The sequence below is a fragment of the Halichoeres trimaculatus genome, unplaced genomic scaffold (assembly GCF_033239565.1).
Source record: "Halichoeres trimaculatus isolate MK-OKI-2021-1 unplaced genomic scaffold, fHalTri1.1 fHalTri1_scaffold_1, whole genome shotgun sequence".
Classification (NCBI taxonomy): domain Eukaryota; kingdom Metazoa; phylum Chordata; class Actinopteri; order Labriformes; family Labridae; genus Halichoeres; species Halichoeres trimaculatus.
This window is the reverse complement of record NW_027437179.1, coordinates 32537259-32556979: the sequence shown is the minus strand read 5'-3', so window position 1 is coordinate 32556979 and position 19721 is coordinate 32537259. Positions and strand designations below refer to the sequence as shown.

Sequence of the window (19721 nt, the reverse complement as noted above, 5' to 3'; positions counted from 1 at the left end):
GCCCTTTTCCCCTACAATGCTGGAAGCCAGCAATGATCTTTTTGCTGGAAGACTAATCATCTCTGTGTGATTAGGAGCTGAAGGTTAATGTGGGCTCATGCAGATGGGAGAGGGAGCGAGGTGGGAGAGGCGGGGATCAGACTAGACAATGTTCTCAAAAAGCGCAGGCGAGCGGGTGATGCTGAGGCGCATGGGGGCTATAAGTGGTTAAGAGTCTGTGGATCAAGGGGAGGAGAGGCCTGAGCCTCATTACACGTGTAAATGTGACTTCCAGCATGGAGGCCCTACTTTAAAGCCCCGCTTTTTTAATTATTCCTTTGCTCGGCACATGATAATTGGGTCCAACTTAGCCCAGGGCCTGTTGACTGTGCAAGGAGGATAAAACACACTAATGACTCCGTCCATTTTTAATTGTGATCACTGCAAAGACCTGTCCTGCTATTAAATCGGGATAACCATGGTGTTGCCTTTTGTCTTCGTTGTTCAAAGAGACTCCCACTGTTTGATTCATGATGACTAATGATCCACACAAAACAAGGCCAGAGTGTATTTATTAACCTGTTTGCTGCTAAGGAATCAGTCTCCACTGTACCAATTTTTGTCTAAAATGACAAACAATGTTTCAATTGATGGCAAAACAATTGATGAATCAATGATTGATGTTTTTCAAACTTTATGGCAAGTATTATAGTTCTAAACCTTAAGATCTGATCAAGATGTGAATACTTAAGATCTTAAGATCACATTATTTAAACAACCACATTGCAAACAAAGACAATAATCCAATACTGAAATCAGTGAAATATTAATCCCACAGACTTCTGATCTTCATCCAACATTTTTTTAAAAAAGGAAATAAATAAATTCTTTGGAAAACCATTTGTTTTTGGCTCTCTTTCTGACAGTCTCAAATTGTGCCTTTGCCCAAAAAGCTGAGTTATAAATTGCCTTTGGTATGAAGTGTCACATAGATAATGGTGTGCGACTGAAAATGATCCAAACCAGAATTAGGGAAATAATGAAGCAGCGACTGAGAGACACAGGCTGCTGGGTGTGATGGGGATGAAAAGTAAACATGAATAATATCAATGATTAAAATTTAGACTCAAGGGCTTCTCATTCACTCTTTCTGGGGAATTTGACCAAATCCTGTACAGCCACCTGGTATAACATGACAACAGTTTTGTCAGTTAGTTGATACCACAGCAGCTTGTTTTACTGCAAGGCTGGAAAAAACACGTATATTATCCAAGAGTTGTGAAATTTCCAACTTGTACACAATGTTTATCCAAAGCCAAGAACCAGGGTCTTAGTTCAACCAACAGCTGGCAGTTCCCAACTCCTCACTGAGTGCTCTGTGCCAGCGCTAACTGTTGACCTACGACACTTCTACATTCCTCAGCAGTGACCATAAATGATTTTTTATTGCTCAAGACACTTCATATTTTTTTATATCATGAGGAATTCAAAATCAACCTAAAATTTAGAGATAAAAGATGTGCTGTAGCATCAACAGCAGCTCTCGACCTGGAATTTCTGTCCTCAGAATAAAAGAGGGGAGAAGTTTCTCCTCTACTGTAATTGTTGACAACATTGACAGTAGAGGTCCGGTTCTTTATTATTTGTGACTGGCCACTGAGAAAGAAGTGACACCCAACAACTCCAGCCCAAGCGTTGAACAATATTTGACCGAGGGCCAGTTGAGAAAAAACGGCATATAATATGCTGAGCACTGAGAAAAAAACAAAAAACAGAAAACAAAAAAAACCTTAGCTTTTAGTCGAGACAGGCCCTAAGCTCAGTCAACACACACCACACCTTAAAATGGTCTTTAATTTGTGTTGCTAATGTGGTGGAACAGGCATCAAAATCCCAATCTAAGAACTTAGAAATAACTTTTTCTGATTTTTTTCACATTTTCCTTAATGTTTGGTCATGGATTGTTTTGATAGACTTTTTGGATGTCTTGTATATCCATTCTATTAGTTTATATCATGATTTATACACAAAAGCCTATAAAAGCCCCACTCAAAGAAACCTATTACAGAATGACAATGTCACTTACAATCACAGCTATCATTCAGCTTGTCCCACTGAAGATCCACTTAAGTAAAGATACTATGGAAAATTTCTAATCACAACTTGGTGAATCATCTCTTCACTGTATGTCCTTACATATAACACTCCTTAATGTGTTGGTATTGATCTGAGTGTACCTTAATCATGTAAGTCCATTATTGTTGTTCCTCTTTCTACAGAGCTGTTATGACTAATGTGCACTGCAAGACAAAATCAATGATGTTCGAATACACTAACCACCGCTGAGCACACTTCAGCTCACTTCACATAATTAATTACTTTTAGGTCTGGTAAACTAATACATCTGTTGTGCTTAATATGGCATTGGCTGTGCATGGACTCTTTACCAAGTGAATAGCACATAAAAAAGTATGTTTTCTGTAGCCTTGATACGGATCATTTTTTGTTGTAATGCTAATCTCTAGAGGCACTTGAACACAGTATTGTACCAAAGCCCTGGACTGTATCAACACAATTTAACGGATTATCAGTCTATGAAGGTACAGTATCTAGGTCAACATAACATTCTTTGTCAGCCGGTTGTATGACTGTTGTATGGATCACTTTGACAGATAGATCAATCACATTTACACAGTGTAAATTCTGATTAAATAGAATCTTACCTGTCCTGGTTTTGAATCTTCACATATTGAGGCTTCGTATGGTGTGGCCAGTTCAGGAGGATTGTCATTAACATCCAGAATCCGAATGCTCACCACTGAGTGGGATGCCATGGTGTGGTTATCTACAGGAGAGGCAGTAAGAAGAATTATCAACATCTGCCTGTCAAGTTTTAAAAAAGTGCACAGAGCTGTTGAAGTATAATAATCTAGCTCCTAATTAAAAATAAAAGATAAAACACCAAGCCATCAGTGGGTAATTGATCAAAAATGGGCACTGAGACAGAGCACAACTGAGTCCCGCCTCCATCTGTTAGGAAAACAATTCATTGCCTCAATTACCTCTGTATTAAACCAAGGTGCCCCTTTGTCTCTGTGACTGTTAGCAAAAAACAAAAACGGCCTAAAATGTTGCGTGTGATTTAATGTGTAAAAAACTTAAAGGAGACAAGAAAATTTGTCATTTGGTAAGATTTTGTAGATACAGTAAAGACATGATTTCTTGGGAGCAAGAATGAGAAACTTTAAACTGGTGTTAAAGAAAAGGTAGCGCTTGAAGCCTTTTTAAGGTTTAATCATAATCTCAGCTGGAGAGTAGGGAAGTTTTGAGGCAACTAATTTCCCAGTTGTCCAAATGGACATATACATATTCATATACAAATACATTTTTTTTCAAGCCATCAACGACTTGGTGAGGAGACAGTTAGAATTGAGCAAAAATTATGAATTATATCTTACTAAAGTATTTTTTGTGTGAACTATGTCAAATCAATTTCCTGAGTGTGGCTAACATTAGCAGAACTAGCACCACCAGCCTTTGGCTCTCCTTTCAGGTTCACATCCACATGCTTCGGCTGCTTGCAGGCTGCTCCAGCCCACTTACAACCTTATCCACTTGTGTTGTAATCCCATATTTCATCTGTGCTTGTTTACATCTGAGTAGTTCAGTATAAAAGCATTATGGTACTACCAACAGACTGAAGCTTTAGCCCCGCCTAGTGGCAGGTGGCACTGCAGCTCAGATACAACAAGCCTATAACTACAAAAATATCAGTAGTTAAAATAACTGACTGGTAATTCTGGTGCTAAATGGCTATGATACTGTTTAATTTCTACACTAAATGTACACTTTCCTTCTGGAGATAAAATATAATTTTTTTCAGAAGTACTTCTAGCCACTCATTGGGAATCTGTCTCTATATCAGGATAACCTTGATAGAAAGTGTTAAATTTGTGTTGCAATTTTCATTGTGTTGTATACTGAAAGCCCAAATGATCCACTTACAGATATTAACTTATTTGCTGCCATTGACGTCTATTGACTGGGTCTGGTGAAGCTTGTTCATCAAAATCATGCTCGTAAACTACTGTGGGTGAGAGCAGTGCACATTTTGGGTAAGAGATCAGCATGGATATGAGGAGAGGATGTGAGATTACAGAGGCAAAGCGAGGTGCTGTAAGTCAGAAAAAGATCAGGCAGCTCACACACGAACTTAGGATGTGTCACAGTGGTTCAGAGAGAAAGAGCGGCGCGATCATGAGAAAAGACAATGGAGATCATGGAGAGGATCAAAGGATGGAGCGCCCGAGACCAGCACGATAAAAAATTATGTTTTGTCTCAGGAAGAGAGACATAAAAGAAGATAGTCCACTCTTCCTAGGTAGTTTTGGTGTTTATATAGTCATAGGAAACAACATAATTTGGGTCTTGAATATCATTCCAGATGCTCTGAAATGGTTGGCAGCTAATGAGTTAATAAGACATGATGTATTCAGACACAATGACACGCACAGACTTTTTGAAGGGCAGGGGCAAAAAGAAAAGGGCAGATAGGGAAGGGCACATACAGCACATTCTTGCTACTGACAAGGGCACAAAGCTCCTTCCAAGAGGGCACTTAAGAACATATTTTGCCACCCAAAAAAGCAGTTTATCATGTTTTAATCAGCCAGTGAAGCAATTTTGTGTTTTTTGTTTTTTTTTTTCCACCGGAGATGGCAGTTTAGTGTGTTTTGTAAACCAGGAGGCACTTCAGCGCCCATGCCATCCATGAGGGCAAGGTTAGTTTATCATGTTTTAACCAGCCAAAGGTTAAACCCTAGTGGTGTCAAACTCCATTTAAACAGCCAAAAATAATGGTAGTATGGAAAACATGTTTTACACACTGGCTGTATTTCGATTTTTCACGGACTGTTTGTAACCTGAGGACCTTTGCCATCCATTATTTAACCAATGAATATCTATTAATGCTGCATGCGGTTCATGTCACTGCTGTTTTTCCCTATACAGCCATAAGTGTACAGTTTTTTCCTGCTTTCTTTTTTTTCCAGCACTGATGGACTGGAATGCATTTTTTTTTCACCACACAGGGTTTTTTATTAGACAAGATGCAGAAGTCTCTGGAAAAAACTTCTTAATTGTCTTCCTGTCTCCCTTCAGTATGATTGAGACAAGACCAAGAGACTGAAATGGATGAAATTTCCCACAAAGAAGCAGCATATTGGTTTGGTATTGTTGCTAAGTGCTGAAGTGTTTTAATCTAATGCCTTTCACAAATTGCACCCATTACCTGAATTACACTCCCTGGCACCAGAGACTGACATGAAAATGGCACCAAAGAATCCATTTTTTTGTCTCTGGATCCTCACTGTCTGATAATGACAACGCGGCGTTTAGCTGTTCCACGGTGCAGAGGCACACCTCAGCCTGAGGATAATGACCGATAAATGCTTGGGGCACATTTACAAATACAGTGCTGTCATTTTATTTCTTATGCCATTTTCAACTTGACAAAACATGAGGAATAAACGTCCAATGCACTTCTCAAGACATTTGTTCTAATGGGGGCAGAATACAAACGTGGGAGTGGAGCAAATGATGTAATTACTACAATTAAAACCCACTTCAAATTAGTGTGACTTCTCCTTGAATCTTAATTCCCATTCTTAATAATATGATAATGTCTGATGGAGTTTCCATTTTGCTCATAAAACACTATGCACAGTACAAAAAGGAGCCAGAGGCCCCTCGTGTATGTGTGCAGAAGTGTGTGTGAGAGGGAAAAAAGAAGAGAGGGGAAAAGAACATTATCTCCATGTTCATTGTGTGATCTGGTGGCTTTGAGTGTTGGTCTGGATATCCTTGTTAATTAGAGTACATAGCTTATGAATAAATCAGTATACACAGCTGCCACCACACAGTTCATGCACCCTACAGAATGCTACAACATGCAGTGACTGACAATAACTCCACGATGAAAAAAACTTACCCATGACTTCAATAAGAGAGCTCCAGTGAATACATTTTAATTCTTGTAATTATGTTAACATAGTGGATAATAAACTGCAATCAGTAAAGAGCTCACTCTTTAAAATGAGGACTTTGGTTTTGCGAAAATCACTGATGCATGTATATATAAAAATTAAATTAACATTGTGAAGTGATCCAGGTTAGCTTTTTAAATTTTAATACGTGGTTGTTAGTCGTATTAGCTGTTAATTACCATGAGAAAAAAAAATCCAAATTACAAAAATGTCTGTTTCTTTTTTTGTGGTGTAATAAAAGCTCCACATCCTTTTGCAGCTCTTTCAGTCTGCTAAATTAAAGTCTTCATTCATAAACGCATGCTTGACTTTGAATTAAAACGTCTTCTGCAGTGTTTGCTAAGAATTTCACCTTGAGGTGTTTGAGATAAGTGCCCAGCCAACGAGTTTATACAACAACTCTTCAAATAAAAATAACTTCTAAGGTTGTTTGAACTCCTTTCATTACATAAGAATACACGCATCTGAAAGACTAAAATGTGAACAGAATGAGATTGGGGGTTTTCAAATGATGAAAACCCATTTTTGATTAAAACCAGTGCAAAAACATATCACATATTGAAACAAAAAAAAAAAATCTGTTATTTGATCATTTTAAAGTTGCTGCCAGCAATGTGTTTTTTTAAACAGTTCGCACTGGTGTATTATAGTGTTGCATCACCTTTTATTTTCCTAACACTCTGTTTGTGAACTGAGGAGAGCAATTTTTAAAATATAAAAAGACAATACTTGCAATACCATCACATAAACTGGCTTTTAAGCTGTGAAATTATAACAAGCTGGTTGGATACCATCCTATGAAGAGAGGAGGATATCCATGGTTTCCAAAACAAATGTTAATTTTGACAGTTTTCCATGTAACCTCAGTCCTTTTCAGATGGGATCAGGCCAATGATGTAAATGTAACTGGGTCAGGCTGATGAATTGTTTCCCTATTGCACAGTTGAGTTTTAACCTGTATTTATGAGTGCAGAGACGAACTTTGTTCACAGTGGTTTATGGGAAGCAGTTTTCAACCCATGCAGTGATTTCCTCTTTAGAGGCATGTCTGGGTTTTTTTAGCAGTGCTGCCTGAAAACCTGGAAATAACAGCATCCCAGTGGTAGGTTTCGACCTTTTCTCTTTTGTACTGAAATATTTTCTAAATCTTTTACTGACATTTTTTTTTGGATGTTTGTGTCCCACTGCTGTGAGGAGTGATATTTTAAAAAAAGATAAGCATGCACCTTTCAAAAAGAACTTTTTGTAGTGACAATCCCAAGTTTTTAAAAAATTTGATTCTAATTTTGTGAAACCAATTGAAAGAGAAAAAAATGTTGATCCCAATTAAGACCCCATATTGTTATGGTACTGGTCAGACTGGATTCTAATTCATGTAACCACCTGCACATGACATGATCCCTTATTTAGGTCTTTCAGAGTTGTTTTTGTTTGCCTTGATTAATGATAAATATCTGTATTTTTGTTGTCATGATTGTGTGCGGCTTTCATTTAATTATTTATTGTCATATTTGGTGCAAGGAGGCACTTTGTTCACATTTTTTTTTTCTTGACCAGTAACGCTGGAGACTGGATGGATATCATTAAAAAGACATTCACTTCTATTTGAGGTAGGTGATATATTCACCACTTAAATGTCTCAGCAGTCACTTTTACTCAAATATGTCCTTTGAACCAATTTTGGGAATTATCCACAACAAGGGCATCAAGTTTCAAAGAGTGGCATGTTTGTCAGTGTGTTTGATGCAAATGAAATATCCCCAATACTCCACGGTTTTCAATTTCAGCTCCACCCGGTTTCTCCACCAGTGATCATACAGTATTTTGATATTTTTGCTCCAGCAGCTTGTAACAGGAGGATTTTGAGGGTAAGCTTCTGGCTTCAAAAACACAACAGAAGCCTATGGGTGAAGAAGGCATTATGTCGATGATTTCCTTCCATCTAGGAGCAGAACACATGACAGGACGGAGACAGCTGTCATGCAAGCAGGGTAGAAGGAAAATACAAGACAGGTTTACAAAAGACAGTGAGGCAAACCAATAATCAACAGAATTCTGCAGACAATTTCTCAAGCTCTCTGTCGCCCCACACTCTTCTGTTCAACAAAGGCACAGCTGCTACTGAGAGGACTAGTCTCAACTAATAGCATAATCCTTACATCAATGCAGGGTTTTAATTGACTGCTTTTTGCCAGAGCAGCAAGAACATAAATGCACATAGAGCTCAACCAGAGCTCCATATCTCCTCTCTTCTCCTTCCTCTAATTTCATCTTCACATTGTGCCTCTGTCCCGGCTGTGCCAGAATGAAACCCAGCAATCATCAGACGTTACACATTTCACTTTCCAATTCCCAGAGTCGCTAAAACAGATAAAACAATGTGAGAATTCCACGCCTCTACCCAACCTAAACCCTCTCTGTGGGGAAAACGACTTATTCAGTGAGACAGGTTCATTCATCTGGACCAAGTGGTGCTGTTCTAAATCTGTCGGCAGATAGAGAAGAAGAATGAAAGAATCTCAACAGATTACCAGCATGCTCTGCATCTGTGCAGCACTCACCAGTTGTTACGAATATTTTACAATGACTGTGTAGTAGATCTCTGAGGCACTGAATTGTACTGACAAAACTTCAAGGAGAGTGTGTGTGTATGTCTGTGCATACATGTGTGTTAGGACAGTCATGTTCCCTCTGACAAAATTGTTCATCTACTCTGCTGCAGGAGACAATTTTGCTTTAATATGTCACATTAGATGGGCAGGGAAAACGAGGATACAAATGTATCAAATGTATCAAATGTACAAATGTCGCTGTACTGAGACAGAGGCCTGAGTGCGTAGGCACAGAGGCCACAAAGTGTTACAATCATTTCTCTCTTCGCTAATCTCTCAGCAGTGTTCAGCCCACACCTTTACTGAGTAGATTGAGTTTTCTGCGTTTTAAGCATGAACAGCTGAATCAACTCCCATGTAGTCAAACTACAACATTTTAAAAACCTCTAAAGACACAAAACAACTAAGAATAATCCACCAAACTGGTGAAACTACACAGCAGCACATGCAAAGGAAAATAAACAATCCCCAGTCATGACTTCATCTTCAAAAGGTTCACAAGTTACTTGATTCAGGGACAGATTCCCACATGTGGCTACAATCTAATTTCCATTACAATATTCAGCCAGCAAATAAGAAAAAAATGAAACACTTTCAAGATTAAACAGGTTTAGGCAGTGGGAATTAACAAGTCATACACAAAGGTGATTCAAAACATATTTTAAATGCAAAGCTTTCCCTGTGCTTTGATTAAACCCTGCTTTTCATTCTTTACATGATAAAGAAAAAAAATAAAAAATACCCTTCCAGGAAAAAGAGAATGACATTCTTGTTTAATCTGTCACAAATTTCACATACATATACTGCCCATAAGATTTCCCATGAGGCTACCCATGTTAACATGAACTAAAATGCTCAGTACAGCTTCAGAGAAACAGCCTGCAGGGTATAAAACCCATCAGCCGAGCAACCAATAAGGGCCGCCAGAGACAGCATAAATATAAAATTACTATATAAGATTATTGATGCTTCTTCAAAGAGCTTCCCCAGCTCCCATATAATTTCTTTAATCTCAGAACCACTTTACAGCTAGAAACCCATTTGGACAAAACTTCATCATAACCATTCCCACCCAAGTAGGAGTGTGTCCAGGTGGGTGGTTACCTGAAAATGTTGACTCCATAGACTTTATAATAAACAAATGAAGTCTCTGTGATGTCACCAATCTGTTTATGGCACTCTTCATCGTAAACTAATCCATTAGGAAATCGGCCTCAACCTATTGTCAAACTTTAAATGAGTGAGAGGTAGGGCTGGGACTATTTACTATTCTTGTGATTCAATTCTATTAAGATTTTTGGGGTGCTGATTTGAGTTCAACTGGGAATCTTCAGTATTTACAATTTTTGCGGTTTTAGGTTTGCTTTTTTAACACCAGACCATGTGAAAAAATGTGAATGGTGATGATGTCTACAGATTATATCAGGAGCCAAATTTTCCCCAAATGCACATCACGTGAGTCAGGGAGAAACACTTCATCCTCTGCTGGAGAAAAGTGGTCACTCTTTTCCAATCCAGTTTATAAACAGAGACTGAAATGAAGAATTTGAATTTGATTTTTTTTTTTTAAATGTTTGACAAAGAATCCTGATTTTGATATTCTCAAACATAAAATCCTGATATATTTATTTTAAATTTTTTCTCCCACTCCTCCTGGTTTGGAGCCGAGCGTCATATGGGGGTAGATAGCAACTGGTCTCAGCCTTTCTGGAGGCATCTTCAACTCTCATTCGAAAGGAATACAAGCAGTCTCAAGTGAAGTACCATGTCATGACATGTGTCATGGTGTAGTACACGACTGCTCTGCCAATATCACTCTGATGGAACAAGCTGCTGTCAGATTTGACCTTTACAGGGAGAAAATCCTCAACATCTTTTGTTCAAGAATAAAGAAGCTGGCAGTGATCATGACCTCAGAGTGTCTACTCACCCACCCGCTGATGACTCAAAACTGTGAAGGGGTGCCAATATACCGACACTTATTTTGGTCTTGGCATCAAGGTGCAGTCTGGGTTTTAAAATCTCTTTAAATGCCCAAGCAGCAACATATGCTGTTTTGATTTCAGGCTGACTCGGATGCTGTGCTAATTGAAGTCTATTTATACAGCAGCTGAAGTGAGTATTCTCTAAAAGAAATCAGTATTTTTAGATTGTTTTAATACCATTTCTGTTCCCGGGTGTTTTCAAAACAAATCTAAATGAAGAGTCAGCTCAAGTTTCTAAAAAACATGATTATTAAGAGTCTCAACCTTTGTTTGCTGAGATGCTCATGTTGAGTTCCGTTTTACACTTCTGCCTGCTCTATCACTTTGTTTTTTATAATTAAATAAACCACTAAGTGGTGACAAGAGGCAACAGAGAAACACTTATTAATCTGTTAAAAAAAACTTTTGGGAATGGTCAACAATTTCTGTTTTTCTCTGAGTTGTTACCATCTGTCCAAGTCTCCAAATTCCCACAACTCCTGCCAACTCAAAGAACTACGATGGGCTCCTTTCAAGCAAATTTTCAATTAATCATACGATTGCTTTGTAATAAACCAATCCCTCATACACTAGTCTTCATATTGTTTGCCAAACTTTGGAAAGTCTCGTCTGACAGGTTTTGTTTTGGAGGTTAGGTGTTGTTGGGACGATTTCCTTTCACTGTGCCTCTAAGGACCTAGATTTGTTTTAGGCAGGGCTAAAAATTTCAATTCAACACCCACGATCTGTAAAAAAAAATATTTGGACCATGTGAGGATACAAGTCTCACTCTTACTACAGAAATTTGACTATGGATCTGGTGTTTGCATCTCACATAGGGTTTGCATTTACCAGCATGGCAACACTGGTAATAAAGATAGACTATGTATGCTATTTTTAAATGACAGCCAATCAGGAAGCAAGCTGACTAAAGAAAAGGAGCACATCAAACACAGCTATGGTGAGAATGGTAAATGAGCGCACAAAGTAAGGTGGAAGTCAGAAATGGTACACAAACAAGAAGAAGAGGAGCTGTACAGGCAATCACCTCTGTTCATGTTTATTCACTCTTAAGTCTCAATGGATCGTGAGAGATTTTGCAGAGATTTTTCACAGATTTTGTGATTTGCGGGGTGGGACTCTGGTTGTTGGTTGTGCAATCTGTTAGTATGTGGTGTACTGTGTTGGCCATCTCATTGCACACCACATTATAGAAAACAAAACTCCCATCTGCCATTGTTAGTCATGGTAAATGAACATGTATTTACGCAGGGCTTTTCTAGTCTATTTGACCATTTAAAGCGCTTTACGACACTAGTCTCTAAACATTGAACTCACACACAGATGGTGGAGGCTGGTACAGTAAGAGACCATCGGTGTTAGCTCATCTCATCCATAGACATCCACACATTCCTGAACCAAAAAGTGCGAATGTGGATGTGGGTTGAGACAAACTATGACCGTCTGAAGGGGTAACAACCAGTATAGAAAAATGAAGTCCATGTGGAAGTGCTAAATGTTGCAGTTCCTCAAGAGTCTATTTGAGGTTGGCTGCAGAAAGACTGGAATCCACATATACAGCAAGACAAAAAAAAAAAAAAAAAAAAAACATAACTAAAGCCTGGTTCCAAAAACAGCTTGGGTCTGAATCGCTAATTTCACTATAGTCTCACATTGTACCAGGGTGATGTTTTCTTCTTTCTTGGTTTGTAAGATATTAAGATCATTTGGTAACACTTTACTTTAGAAGTCCACAAATTTCATCACACTTGGGTAATAATTTAACAAAGTATGACAAATAACAAAGTTTTTTTCTTATTTCTTTGAAATTAGCACATAACTTAAAAGTAATGATCAAATTTATTGTCACATGTCACATTTGGTAGGTTACTGTTTTTTTTCCAGTTTATTTGAAATTTACTCCAAATTGCAAAGTAAGAAGATGATGATTAGCAAATAATTTATTTAGAATTAAATTACAGCCCACCACAAAATGTTTTTAGAAGTATCCCAACTTTTTGGCTTTTTTCAGGGAAGCAAGTGATAAATAGCTGCTTAGTTCAGAAGAAGTTAGGTTTATTGTTTCCTCTGACAATTACCTTTGAAATGTTAAGTGAATGATTCATTTTCCCAATAAGCAGTTGATTGTTCACTGTTTCACCAAATTCTTTAGTACCAAGTTTGTTGATGTGCATAATTGAGATCACATGCAAAATGATATGCCTTTATGGCCTATAATGTTTGACATGATACAGCTGAAGGCTTCAGATGTGATATTCACCATGAGTGGGGTTGTAAATTTGCCTTACCTGATTGTGATAGACACTGCGAGTACAGGCGCACTGTAAAACAGAATCTGACCAGGACTTATGTGCAAATATTCACCAAATTCTCATGAAATTTCAGGGGGAATTTCAAAGAAATAAGACAAAACTTTGTCTAGTTATTACCTAAGTAAGAGTTACAGATCATTCAATGAGGCCCAGCTCAGCTCATGTGACTGACAGGCGATCTGACGAGCTATTAGGAAGAAGGCTCAAAGCCTGCCTCTCAAGTCAGCATTTCCAATATGACCCCCTCACGATTGGCTTCATTTCACTGTATCAGGACAAGAATGGTGACGACGACTATTTCCACATTTTATACTGTCTTTGGTTGTAAAAATCTTCTAGTGTTGGCCAGGCTAAATACTACTCCCCCACACACAACAAACAACTGACTTAAGATAAACTTGATGACAAAGACTTGCTTATATAAGCATTCATCCCAATAATCTGAGACTAACACAATGTAAGTGAGCGACTGTGTGGCCTTTGGTGCCGGGCATTTCGCAGACATGCACTGTGTATGGCCGCTGTTTGACAAATTAATTATGACATCTAAGCAAATGTTGGAAAAAAAACCCATCAAACCCAGGATTCAGGATGGCCTCTTCTGTAACCACACTGACATTTAGGACGTGCAAGTGATTGTGTAACAGGACAGAGCAGCAGGACAAAGCAGCCAGGTCACAGCTTCTGGTCCCAGATTAAACATTAAGTCTCCATCTTGTTGTCAGATGTGCTTTTCACCACAGTTTACTGCATTTATATAAACAGCACATCCTACGTCCAGGCCTTCTGTGGTGCTTCGTGTGGAGAAAATTGCATCTTTTGTTCTGTTGATTGTCACAAATTGTCCTTTCATTATGCCTCTAAGTTTAAAGTAAACTACACATTGTACCACAGACAGGACTTACTATTCTTCCTCTTTGCTGAGCTGTTTAGATCCATTTTCTTTTCACATTTCCCAACTTTGATTGAAAAGAGACGCTTATCTCCCTGCACAATGTCGCAACAAGTGTGTGATTCATTTGGAGAGAATAATGTTCTAGGGCTTCACAAAAACTCAAACAGTGTGCGTTTGTTCACTGAACAGAAAATGAGAAAAGTTATGCAGTAGAAAATGTCTCTTCCCTGCAACACTGCAGCAGATAAAGACTTTCCAGCTACTTCCATATCTTTTCGCCCTCGAGGTGATGCTCTTTTTTTCAATCTACCTGTCTGGGGTAAAAAAGCAGTTCTGCACAGTGATATCATACTCCCTATCTTTTATAGAAAATTATATGTCACTCTAACTTAACCTGATATGTTTCTATGGAGGAGACTGTCAGGAAGTGAGAGTATCCTAGCCAGTGACAGAGCAGGTAAATGTACATTCTGTGTTGTCTTAAAAGGAGACAAGCACTGCACTGACGAGAGGTTGCTCCTTCTTATTTTTACTGTGCTACTGTCTACAGGAAGAGAAGCTGCATGATGCTACTTTTAATTGAGTGAATTTAAAGACATGAGGCGTGCGCATGCATGCATAACTTCATCTGATTGGTGGAATATCATCACAGTGCAGTTTGCTCCTAGTTGCACTTGAACTAAAACATCTTTACTTAGTCTGCTGACACATGCACTGTAATTGACATTTAGTGTGTTGCTTGCAGTTTTCGTAGCTGGGGTTAATCCCAGGGCAGGAATTTCGTAGCGTGTCAGAAAGCTGTTGTTACTTGTCCAATACTGATAAAGTGGCAATATAGAAGTTCAAAGGTCGGAAATGGACTGGGGGGAATAATTAAGGGTTGTGCCACAAAACTCTAGTTATAACAATGTGTGCAGACAGGTTGACCTTGTGGCTCTGCTGCTGTAATGAGCAGAGGGACTCCGAAAAAAAAAAAAATCATTATGGAGGGAATGAAGTCCTTCCTTTAAAAAACTCCATCTAGCCGCTTCACAAGTCTCATCCTCTCTCTTCTCCCATCCCTCTCACAGCTCTTTTTTTTCTCCTTGTCTCTTATATTTTCTTTCAGTCTCCTGATTGAGCGTTCAGGACTCATACTTACAAAAACAGGAAACAGTCTGGCAAGGAATTCTGACAGCACTGACCACTGACTTTGTCCATCCGCATGCTTCCTAAGACAGCCATATGAGAGGCTTTATCTATCAAGTGCAGCCATGTGTTTATGTCTGATATGGTAAGGGTTAGGCCCGCTTTAAATGTTCAATTAACATTAAAATGTGACTATGACATAATGCCAAGCACAAAGAGGCAGAGCACAAAAGCGCCCAAATTGCTCTGGGAATTACAGTGAGAAAAAAAACAGACTAATTTTTTCCAAATGTTTATGGCGGGTGAGACTGCTAAAGATTCAGTTTAGGCTGTATTGATTATTGAAGTAATCGCTGTGGGAGGTTTTATGAGAGAGGAACAAATATGAGGATATTTTAAATCCGTTTTGTTTATGTGGATTCTTTTGTGGTTACCGGCTTAGATGCAGAATGCAATCTCTGCTACTTTCACTGCAATCCCAAAAGTACTTCATCTGTATGAGATTGAAAAAGTGAGGAACAGCAGGCCTCCTCCTCTCTCAAGTTTACTTCTAATGGTATAGTAATAACCTCCCAGATCCCCAAAGTTATTACTTTCTTCATTTTCTCTACAGTGACAAAAGGAACCAATGAGAAGAGAATATGTAAGCTCTTCCCTCATTTTCAGTGATGTGTTTGTCAGCTGTAAGACAAATGATAAAACAATGACTATGTTTCCGACCTGGTGTCAAAGAGATAGCACTTCATTGATGGCTATCTACAGTGACTCATGATGGCTTTGATGGGTTGACAGAAAATATAAAATCTAACAGAGAGATTTTCCAGCTGACCAGATTGACCGGTACACAGTAAGGATAAGAGTGTCAACTAGTCGAGAAAATTTCATTTTGAAGACTGTCAAAGTGACTGATAGATCTCTGTAAGTGCTAAAACACAACTTCGAGCTCTTGTGAGGAGACTCAAGAAACAGAATGAAATTAAAAATGATGCCTTTCATGACATATACAAGCAAACAAGACCTTCATATAGCCATGTGGACCTTTATACACAGGTGGCTTATAAGAAGGAAATGGAACATATCCAAGGCTTAAAAAGGCCTGAAGGAAGAAAACTCAACACAACGCACAGAACTGTTGTGACAGGACGCTGCGATAAAAATGCTCACAAACATATGGCGTATTTAAGAATAAAATGAACATACGTGAAAGATCCTGCTGATTTTTTTCAGTCATCCTTAAGAGTCACTTGTTTAGCTTTTTTGAATAAAACATAGCTGTCCATCATCAAGTGTGCCCACTACCATCAAGCCGGCCTCATCTACGCTCTCATGAAAGAGAAGCTACAACTTCTGGGCCACAATGATCAGAGACATTGAATAATAAAATCAAAGACATCCTGTGGCCCATAATTTAATTTCCCTTTAGTTGATCTATATTAACAAACGAAATATTGAAAATCTTTAAAAAATGTATTCATTTGTTTTCATTTGTTTTCATTTCAAAGGGAAAATTTAAAAAAAATGAGCTTTTTTAATTTTTTTTTTTGATTCATAATCAAATATTAATAAAACGGATGATACATGGATTCGAGTACTTTCAATTTCTAAAGATGGGCTTCATTCAGATAATGAACTACCAGGTGTACTACAGTTTTCTCTCTCTTTGTCAATGATGGTGATCCAAAAAAAGAAGGAAGAAAGATAAACGAACTATTCAGGTAAGCAAGGTTATGCTCACTGTTAATTAATTAGCCTCTTGGGAGGAAAAAGGATAAACCAATTAGCTCAAATGAATAAAGCTTCCATCCAGGACATATCCCCTTGAGGATAACTATGATCCCAAGATAATCTCAAAAACTAAGTATGACCCTGAATGATTGTTGGATCACAGTGGTGCTTCAGAAATGGGTTCCAAATATTTTGTAAACCTATTTTTTCACTGGGCCCTTTGCAGTCTATTAAACAGTGACTGAGTGGGTTTAGATCTGTGATTTGTAAGATCATTTTAAGTTTAGCTGATTTTCTGTGGTCCAATTCCAACAGCTCTAACCTTTAATTTACCTTCGATTTCTTTCTTAGAGTATAAAGAATAGCTTTGGAAAAGCAACACACTTCTTATTTTCAGCTTGTTAGAAGCTCTGCACTCAATGTCCTGTTTCATAGCCCTGATTTTGCTGTGGAGCTTGTCCTGCTCAGGTTCTTTCTTTTTAACCAAAGACAGTTGACAAAGTGCCTTCAATTCTGCAGATCTATATAAAGTTAAGACCACAAATTAAAAAATTATTATTGCATGCTTTCATATAAATGTAGAAATACATTTTTATCCATTTCACCTACTAGATCTTGTTCTCTCAGATTATATATATATTATATTCTGTTTACCATAACATCTTACATCCATTTTTTTAACACGGTACATTATTATTTTCTGCTTCCAGTGTTTGTCAACACTAAACAAGAAGTCAGCAATGGTCTGCAGCTGAAAATGTGCCAAAAGCTTTGGTAGCTAATGATGCACAGCAGTTTGAGGTTGTCTGTCACCCCTTATCACCTCTGGTGGGAGTCTGATAACGTTGGACAGCTAATTCAGCTTGTACAGTCTCCATCACTGGCAGGCACTGGGTGTAGACATAGCTTGGCGATTATCAGAGACACTTTAACTCTCTTCTTTTTTGACTCCTGCATAAATTTGATGTAGGATTTTCATTATTTTTTTTCAAAGACAAAGTTCTCAAAGGAACTTCTAAGCTGCTTCGCAACTTTTGTCATAACTTTCTTGAATTTTCAGCAACTTCACACCATTCTTTACATTTCTGAAGCATTACAAAAACAAAGTTTAATTACTGCTCATTTATTGCTGTTCTACTGCTTTTAACTTGATGGCACATTTATTCAAGGGTCGGGCTTAAAGTGTTCAAATCTAAACACTGAACACACTTCAAATGGCGTCAAATGCCCCAATAAAACTACTTCCTACTTGGTGATTCTGCAGAAACTTTTGTGAACTGCGTCAGGGTGAATAAGTCCAACTCTACCCAGCAGTCTGAGGATGTACAAATACAGTGTGTGATAAGCTCAAGTTAAGTGGGAAGCAATGTACCTGCTTCTACAGCCTTCACAGTAATATTGTGCCAGCCTGCAGTCTCTCGGTCCAAAATCTTGCCCAGGGTGATGGCTCCTGAATCAGGGTCAATGTGAAAGATCATCTCCTGGTCTGTGGAGCGATCGATGGTGAACCTGAAACCAAAGACACGAAAATACACATAAAAGCCTATTTTACACGGTTAGTGAGAGGAAGGGATGAGTTTTGGTAAAAGTGCTGTTATATTTGTTTTCCTTTATCTTGGTTTGAGACACAGACTCTACTTGAAGCACACATTTTCACTGGTATGGGGGTTGTGAATGCAAATTATAGTTCTAAATAATTTCTGTTTGTTATGGGCTGTTCTCAGTGTGAAACTTTCTCATGCTGCTGTTGAGGCTGGGACTCCTTTGTTAAAGGCATATTTAATTTTCTCAGTGGGATTTTTCCCAGGTGAGAAAAAAGGTAAATTAAAATAAATAGTCAAATAAGTTGGTTGTTTAATAGCTGTTCTTGCAGTCAGTCTTTCAGCTTCACTTAATAACAACAACTCAACAGAAAAGAACCTTTCTAATTATATTTAAACACATTTACTTAAGACTTGTTGCACATTCTATGACCCCACAGAGCAGTGTGCCTCCAACTGCTAACAGCTATGTATAGACCTTGTTCCAGGTTAGAAAAAAAAAACAAACAAAAAAAAAACATAAGCATTAAAATTTCATAGTGCACTTCAGAAAAACCACAAAAGCATCTTTCCTTCTTTGGGCTACTTGGTGCTCTGAAAAGTCTGGTGAGTCAACAAAAACCTGCTGAAAGGATTCTTTATTCTCTCTTCTTTTCTTTGTTCTCACTTCCTCTGCCCCCATCACACACACACACACGCACACACGCAGGCACACACTTATCACACACAAAGCTGGTTGCCTTGCTTATCTGCACATAATTATGACAAAGTACCAACTGCCCTCAAAGCCTCTTTGACAAACATGCAGTCTGCGTTCTCCCAGGTCTCATGATAATAATGTTTACATGTTACAAACTTACCACAAAAAGTCAGGAAATTTTTTGATAAACTTTAGATTACTTTTAATTGTAACAATGATTGGCCCAAAATAAATAAATAAATAAATAAATAAATAAATAAATGTTTAGCATTGAAACGCTTCTTTGTTTCTTTTTTTAATGGCGCCACTTTTGTAAAGAACATGCATTTTTGGGATGAGCAGCAGAGCATAGTATTTGGGTTGTGCCTATGGATCATTGCCGAATCTTCTCTGCCAATGCCAAATGGCTTGTTTATCTGTTGCTATTGAAACTGGTTTTGAGCTTCAAGTGGCCCAGTGAGCGTAGGCCTCGCTACAGTGGTCAGTAGGTGCCTGTTTCAAAAATCAAAATGCCATGTTTTTTGATGTGGATAAGGCAACTCAAAGTTGGTTTTCTGCCTAATCAAGTTGTGGCACCGTTTCACTCTTCAAAGTGAAGGCCAAGTTACCAGTGCTACTGAGGGCCCTGTTTGCTAAATGAATAAATTGTAAATTGCCAAAATGTATTGTTTCTTTAGACTTCAATCATCCAGTCCACCAATCAACACTAAACAAGAGTCAATGGCAGAATAAGCAGTTCCACAGAAAAGATTAAGTTTTGTTTTTTTCCCAAGGATGCAACCCACATACTCAGCTCTACT

The 19721-nt window shown here is 38.2% G+C and overlaps 1 protein-coding gene across 2 annotated transcripts in view; it reads right to left on the bottom strand.

Annotated features, from left to right (window-relative positions):
* Positions 1 to 19721, bottom strand: part of cdh22 (cadherin 22) — a 333080-nt gene that overhangs the window by 36121 nt on the left and 277238 nt on the right. For both annotated transcript variants that reach the window (XM_074667232.1, XM_074667222.1), the window contains exons 10-11: positions 18053 to 18189; positions 2703 to 2824 (exon numbers count right to left, since the gene is read on the bottom strand). In XM_074667232.1, the coding sequence (XP_074523333.1) occupies positions 2703 to 2824; positions 18053 to 18189 (259 nt within the window). The remainder of the gene's footprint in view (positions 1 to 2702; positions 2825 to 18052; positions 18190 to 19721) is intronic.